General features: G+C 45.4%; 1 protein-coding gene across 2 annotated transcripts; it reads right to left on the minus strand.

Annotated features, from left to right (window-relative positions):
- Positions 1-361: 361 nt before the first annotated feature.
- Positions 362-6496, minus strand: ACRV1 (acrosomal vesicle protein 1). Of its 2 annotated transcripts, XM_014467164.2 has the most exons (5): positions 5906-6496; positions 3659-3862; positions 3320-3568; positions 1420-1539; positions 362-737 (listed from the first exon to the last, which is right to left on the minus strand). In XM_014467164.2, the coding sequence occupies exons 1-5, from the start codon at positions 5952-5954 to the stop codon at positions 613-615; spliced, it is 747 nt and encodes a 248-aa protein (XP_014322650.1). In that variant the 5' UTR covers positions 5955-6496; the 3' UTR covers positions 362-612. The 2 variants fall into 2 exon arrangements, with proteins under 2 accessions (XP_014322650.1, XP_014322648.1); XM_014467162.2 differs by having other exon boundaries at positions 3320-3862.
- Positions 6497-7582: the final 1086 nt, after the last annotated feature.

Below are 7582 nucleotides of genomic sequence, written 5' to 3' on the forward strand. Positions count from 1 at the left end.
CTATGACCTGCTGTATATTTATACAGCACTAGATAAAAAGGAGTCATTTTATTATGATTATGTTAAGAGTAGACTCTTGAAGACTAAACACTGTCAAAGAAGGGGTGAATTTTGGACCCCATGATAAGGAGAAGGGGATGGGGTTCCTATAGGGAGTCAGAGAGGGACCCTCTCTCTGTTTAAGCTTGTAAAATGTTAGTACCTACTTGGTATTCCTCTTTGTGGTCTCTGCCCTGGGGGATCCCTTCACTTTGACGAATGTGTGGAACGGGTTAAAAATGCATCTGTTTCCATGTGTGATGTGAAGGACACTTAGGCTGACCCTGCAACTGACGGAAAAGAAATCTGTCTGGAGTCTGTATTCTGTAACCATGCGGGATTTATTGAAAAACAAAAGAATGTTGAGAGATGGATTTGGGGGACAGAGAAAACAGGGCAGAGACGAGTGGGTAGGAGAGGCATGGTATGGAGCATCCAGTCTGACACTCAGGCAGAGGCACATGTGACTGGCTGTTGACTGGAAAAGAAACGAAATATAAACTGGGCCCAGTAGGTGGGTGGAGGACTTTTGCTGCCTGAGTCAGAGCCAGCAGCAAGGAAGAGCACCAGCTTCTAGGTCTTGTTGCAGAAAGATGCATCCCGACAGCAGATAAGTTGCATCCTGGTTCCATGGGAGAAGAGGCTCATCGATGGGCACATATTCTCACATCCCTGAACCATGAATTCAAGTTTTCCACCTGAAAGAAGCAGAAACAGACTGTAGTGAGCGAGCAGAAGCCTTCATCCCGTGGTCCCCAGTGCCCTCATGCTGGCACGAGTGAGACCTCCCGTTCCATTTGCCTCTGCTAGGCCCTTCCCTCCATCTGTTGCCCACTCCCTCTATTGAGGGACCAAACAAACTATAAGGGAAGTCAGGCAATGTGGTTTACAGGATGGAAGTAACCAAGATCCCTTATTTTGGGGATGAGGGTAGAGAGGTATAGCTATATACTCTGACAGTTCTGGCAACCTATGGGCACAGACTGGTAGACAATTGTTTATTCATTTATTCAGTATTTACTAAATACCTACCATGTGCTGGACATTGTGCTACGTGCTAGGAATATATAGCCATGAACAAGATAGACACAGTCCTAAGCTTACAGTCAGTGACTCAAGGGGCAACTCCTATTTCTTTAGTAAGAAGAGACAGTCATTCTTCCTGCCTCCTTTAAGACCTGCTGGGAAGGGACTCTATCTCTCCATCAGCAGCTGGAATTCTACTCTTACTTCTTGAAAGGATAAGGTTTTGTTGAATTTCCAAGTTTCTGGGAAGCACAGCTCGATTCCTCCTCCGCACCACCCAACTACTCCCCATGAATACTCAAGTTGGTTGATGTGTTTGCTGGCAAAGATCGCCTCATGAAGTCCCCACTATACCTTCAAAGATCTTCTTTAACATGCACTGCTGGGAATTCTGAATGGTGCAGGATCCCTCTCCACGAAGACATTTTGCTTCACTATTCATATAAGAGCATGTGTGGCAGTTTATCGCTGGGCCTGAAAATTTAAGATAAGCCCTGATGAAATTCTCTTGGGTAGCTCTGAGTCACACCTCTGGGGATGGATGATGGGCAACTTGGAGCCTGGACACAACACATTTCATTTCTTGGTTCTTGTTGGGTATCTGAGGGCCCTGTGTCTCATAGAGCATATTCTTTCTTCTCTACCAGTGAAATCCCTTCATTCTTTCTGCTTCATCTATGATGTTCATTGCTGATGAATCCCAAATGTATCTCTCTGATACTAACTTTTGCTCCAATTAATATCCCCATTGACTTCCTGGGCATCTATAATTAGATGTCTATTTATAGGTCTGCCATGTCTAACAATAGGAGCAAAGGAGAACTTATTACATGACTGATGCCCTTTAGTACTCTCCTCCATACTCTCACTTACCCACAGGCACAAACCCTTGGAGTAAAATTTGACTAATAAGCTACATTAGAATGCTCTCATTTTGCTAACCCTACAAAGCAGTGGTTCTTAACCTTCTGGCCCTTTAAATACAGTTCCTCATGTTGTGACCCAACCATAAAATTATTTTCGTTGCTACTTCATAACTGTAATGTTGCTACTGTTATGAATCGTAATGTAAATATCTGATATGCAGGATGGTCTTAGGCGACCCCTGTGAAAGGGTCGTTCAACCGCCAAAGGGGTCACGACCCACAGGTTAAGAACCGCTGCTATGAAGAGTCTGTACTGTTCTCCATTTTCAAGTCGACCTTTATGAGAAGGTCAGTTTGTCACAAAGGGCATTCTCTTTGAAAGGCTTCTCTGTTGCCTTTTGGACTCTCTCCACTGCCAATTCCCTAGTTAAGGGCATAAGAAGTGAAAAAAATATATATATATATCACTTTGTCAGACCTAAGTTTGAATCCAAGGTTTGCTATTTTTTAACCATGTGATGTTAGTATCACTTCTCTCATCTGAAAATTTGGGGTACTACTACTTATGCAATGGGGTAAAATATGAAGTATTTATGTCTGGTAATAACTTAAGGCCTCAAACCTTGGATCTAGTTTTTAATTCCTCGAACAACCCATTTTTATTAAGAGCCAAAGGATTGCCATTGTCCTGGGAACTTATTTTTGGATCTAACAGAATATCTTCATGTTCTACTTTTTATGTTCAAACAAACAAACAAAAACACACACCAAAGCCACCAGCTTGGAAGCTAGATATTTCTCTCTTTTTTTAAAAAAAAATATATTTTTATTGATTTCAGTGAGGAAGGGAGAGTGAGAGTGAGAGATAGAAGCATCAATGATGAGAGAGAGAATCATTGATTGGCTGCCTCCTGCACTCCCCCCGCCCCCCCTCTAATGGGGACCAAGCCTGCAACCCAGGAATGTGCCCCAACTGGGAATCGAACCGTAACCTCCTGGTTCATAGGTTACCACTGAGCCATGCTGGTTGGGCTAGATAGCTCTTTACAGGGTTTGCAAAGCATTCTAACAGTCTGCTAAGAGGCAGGTTTAGCACGAAGCTCTTGAAGATTAGTCTTCCAGAAGCCCCTTCCATGGGAGCTGTGAGCATTTGTAGTCACAATTTCTTATGTAAAGTGAGGTTGGAGGGCCTGCTGGCCTCTTGCATTTGTGTTATTTTTCTTAAAAGAGGACCTTCCTAATGGGTTCGCCTGTAGAGAGAGTCCCTGGGAGAACGGTTTGCGAAGTGTTTGTGAACTATATTCTCTCTTCTACACTCTTGGGTCCCTTGATGTGTTGCCTCCTTCCCAACTGAAGGCAAGGCCTGGCACCCATCACACGTGGCTCACCTGCACTGGTTGCCGCTGGGCTGCCTGAAGGCTGTTCCCCCGAAGCCTGTTCACCCGAAGGCTGTTCACCCGAAGCGTGTTCACCCGAAGCGTGTTCACCCGAAGGCTGTTCACCTGAAGGTTGTTCCTTGGCGGCCAGTTCAGTCACAGCTTGTCCACCGGCAGCTTGTTCAGCCGGAGCCGGTTCAGCCGGAGCCGGTTCAGCCGGAGCCTGTTCAGCTGGAGGTGGCTCACCCGCAGCCTGCACACCTGGAGGTGGTTCACCGGGAGCATGTTCACCCGCAGCATGTTCACCTGCAGCGTGCTCACCCACACCGGGCTCACCTGAAGGGTGCTTACCTGAACTGTGCTCACCGGAAGCGCGTCCCACTAAAGCGTGCTCGAATGCAGCCTGCTTGCTGAAAGCGTCCCGGCCTGCAGAAGTGTCAAAGAAAGCCTTGCGGTCTGAAGGGGTTGCAAGTGAAAAGGGCTCACCTGAAAATTGCTGGACGGAAGCTTGATGATTCAAAGAGCCAGGAGGCTCATCCAGCTGACTTGGTGCTCCTGGGATGGAGAAGGAACAGAAACAAAAGATGAGGAGGAGGAGAGAATGCGTGTCCGGGGTAAAGACTACTTTCCTGTGGAGGAAGGGTCCTAGGCTTCCTGTGGGCCTGTATCAGGCAACGGAAGATATTACAGATGCTGGAGGAAGCCAGCTAATTATACACAACGGAATGCTACTCAGCCATAAGAAAAGACGGAAGACTGCCATTTGAGACAGCATGGATGGATGGACCTTGAGAATATTACGCTAAGTGAAATAAGTGAGTCAGAAAAAAAGTGAAGAACCATCTGATTTCACTCATCTGTGAGATATAAAACTGAAACTGTGGACACAAAGAACAGTGTGGTGGCTGCCAGAGGGAAGGGGTGGGGGCGATGAAGGGGGCCTAATATATGGTGATGGAAAATGATTTGCCTTTGATTGGTGGGCACACAGTGCAATATACAGATCTTGGTATCAAAGAAATACACACTTGAAACCTACATGATCCTGTTAACCAATGTCACCCTGATAAATTTAATTAAAAAATAAATGTCTACTGAACACAAACATTACCAGATGGAATTAAGACACCTTTATTTGGCAATTTCAACTTCTTCCCCGCACTCAATCCCCTATCTATGTGGGTTGGAGACTCAAAGCAAAGTTGCTATCAATCTTAAGATAAAAACATCCTTTGCTTATATATCTGAACTGAGATTCCTTGTGACATAACATTTACACCCACTTCATGGACTTGTCATGAGTAGCCAGTAAGATAAATTGTGAAATGCCTAGTCCATTGCTAAAGTGCTCAATTCATTTTAGTTTCCTCTCCTCCCCTTACACTGGGAATTACAAAACTCTTAGCTGGGCATTCTCTTCTGGCCAGTCCCTTCTGCCTTTAGTCCATTTCATCAATGACTGTAGACAGATATTCCTTAATTATGACTTTCATTTTATCGAGTGAAGCACCCAATAGAATTTGAGTATTACTCTTTGAATTGACTGAGTAACCTAGAGGAGGGAGAGCAAACTACAATGACTGAGTTATTAACCTAGCCAAAAGCTGAGAGGAATTACAAGATCTTTCAGACAGGTAGCCTATGGCCCCAAAATCCTCTAGCTCTATAAGAGTTCTGACTCATTTATTCACTCTGGGTGATCTGCAGTCCTTAAAATCAATGACTTCCTGGAAAAACTAAGCTCATAATATGTGGATAAAGGAGGAAAGGTAAGACTTAGTAAGGCTTTTAGGAGGTTTTTATTTTTAAAAGGCCGTTACAGAATTATCTGCTTGACTGGTTCTTCAATAGTTAACAGAAGCTTTAACAAAGAGATATTTGTACTATAGAAAGGAAGCTTGAAAAAGTACACTGATTTCTTAGTCATCCTTATAGTTTCTGAGTCACTGCTTTGCCGTGGGGCTGACATATATTACCACCTGGTAGCTATGCATCTATGTTTATGAGTCAACCTTTGAAAAATCTAAAAAATCCAAAAACAAAATGTCTGAGAACTGACATTACAGGACAACGCTTTGTCATCTAACCAACAGCTCAGAGTTCATGGCCTCTCTCTTCTCCCGGAGGAAGAAGGAGGGAACACAGCCCACCATGAATGTGGGTCCTAAAGAGGAAATACAGACACCTGGAAGGCAGGAACGAGAGGTGTGCCAGTAAACTCTGGCCCCAGCCCTGCTGTGTCCTGACACGGCTTTCTGGCACTTTTCATTCCCGCCTCCTTGTAGCTTTCCTTGCTACATTAACGGCACCAGGATCTCTTGCGTTCAGTTCACAGGAACAAGCCTTCATTAGACTTCCATAGAAGCCTAGACCTATCTTCTCATCTCACAGAGCATCAGGTACAAGTATGGAGTGGCTGAACGAAGTAGGAACAGGCCTGGGCCAGGCCAGTGGGCTCCTCTGACTGGCTCAGAGTTGAAGTTGTTCAGCTCTTCCTCATTATGAGTCAGACTGATTTCGGTAACTAAGACATCGGTCTTTCTTCTTCAAGGGCTGAAACACCTTAAGATCTACCCGGAGCTAAGGTAGAGGACTCACCTCTGGCAGATCCAAGCAGATAAAGACTCATGAGCAAGAGAAACTTCATCTGGATTTTGGGAAAGAGGGAACCCCGGTGGAGGGCACCCGAGAGCTGTGAAGAGAAACTGAGCAGAAGCTCCCAGCGCTGAGTCACTGCTTCTGGGAGTTCTAGAACCTCAGCATCAACCCATGTTTGCTAACAATGGGCTGTGCTCTGAGGTTCTCCAACAACCCATCAAACTGTGCCAGTGCGGGTTATGTGTTTGCCACGTGCAAGGCGGTGTGTTGGGGCCCTCTGCCCTATTTTAAAAAATCTTATTATCAAAATAACATATAGCCTTTGTAATAAAATTTAAAAGCTATATCCTCTCTTCAAGTGTTCTTGGGAGTGAAGTGTGGCTGACTGGTTATTTTCTCTTTGGCTCTCTAAATCAGCCCTTCATTGACTCTGTACCCTGTTATGCCCAGATTTCAAGATCCCCCAAAGAACACCACCAGGGAGCCAAGTTCGATGCAAGACGCAAAAGAGTCTTTATTCGAGCTAGCTCGGGCTCCCCCCGCTCGCCGACGCAGTGGCAGGAAGCAGAGAGCTTTGTGTGGAGCGGGGTTTTATAGGGGGGTTGGAGTAAGGGGAGGAGAGAGGACTGTGGGCCCTGCCGACTGGCCAGGCGCAAGTCGGTGTCTTGTTACACAGGATGTGGTTGTATCTATGGCGCGCACTTCCCTTGATTATCATTGGTTAGTTTAAAGAAATCCTAGGTGTGGCTAGCAGAGGCTTGGGCTTCCGGGAAGAAGCTCCTTGCTGAGCACATGGCTCTGCCCAAAAATGGAGGATTCGGGGCGAGATGGAGGGCGTAGCCCTCGCCCTTTCATACCCCAGAGCTGACTCTATAACTTGATTCCCTGAGTGCTGATTGGGTTTGGATTCAGATTGGGTGTAGCCAATAGAAGATTGGAGGGAGGAAACACACACACACATACAGAGGGAGAGGGAGAGGGAGCGGGAGAGGGAGAGGGAGAGGGAGAGGGAGAAGAAGAAAAGAAAGGAAGAAAGAAAGAAAGAAGGAAGGAAGGAAGGAAGGAAGGAAGGAAGGAAGGAAGGAAGGAAGGAAGGAAGGAAGGGAGGGAGGAAGGAAAAGAAAGAAAGAAAGAAAGAAAGAAAGAAAGAAAGAAAGAAAGAAAGAAAGAAAGAAAGAAAGAAAGAAAGAAAAAGAAAGAAAGAAAGAAAGAAAGAAAGAAAGAAAGAAAGAAAGAAAGAAAGAAAGAAGAAAGAAATAGAGAAAGAGGGAAAGAAAGAAGGAAAGAAAGAAGGAAAGATTGAGATTGAAGTACTTGTTATTCCTATTCCTGCCATTCTTTCCATGATGGAGCTTCTGTTGAGTGTCCTCTCCTTCATGGTTCCAGCTCTCAGCCAGGCTATTGTAACATGTTTTTCTTCCCCTGCCCCCTTAGGCCTAAAGACAATGATAGTTTCTTTCTGTGCTAAAATCTGGATGCCCCAACTCCCTTCCCTCCCTCCCTCCCTCCCTCCCTCCCTCCCTCCCTCCCCCCTACCTCCCTCCCTCCCTCCCTCCCTTCCTTCCTTCCTTCCTTCCTTCCTTCCTTCCTTCCTTCCTTCCTTCCGTTTCCTTAACCCTGCCCACTTCTGTAAATAGTCTCATCATAAAGGTCTATATCAACCATGGTTTTGGCAGG

This window comes from Myotis lucifugus, unplaced genomic scaffold (assembly GCF_000147115.1).
Source record: "Myotis lucifugus unplaced genomic scaffold, Myoluc2.0 scaffold_382, whole genome shotgun sequence".
Lineage (NCBI taxonomy): Eukaryota > Metazoa > Chordata > Mammalia > Chiroptera > Vespertilionidae > Myotis > Myotis lucifugus.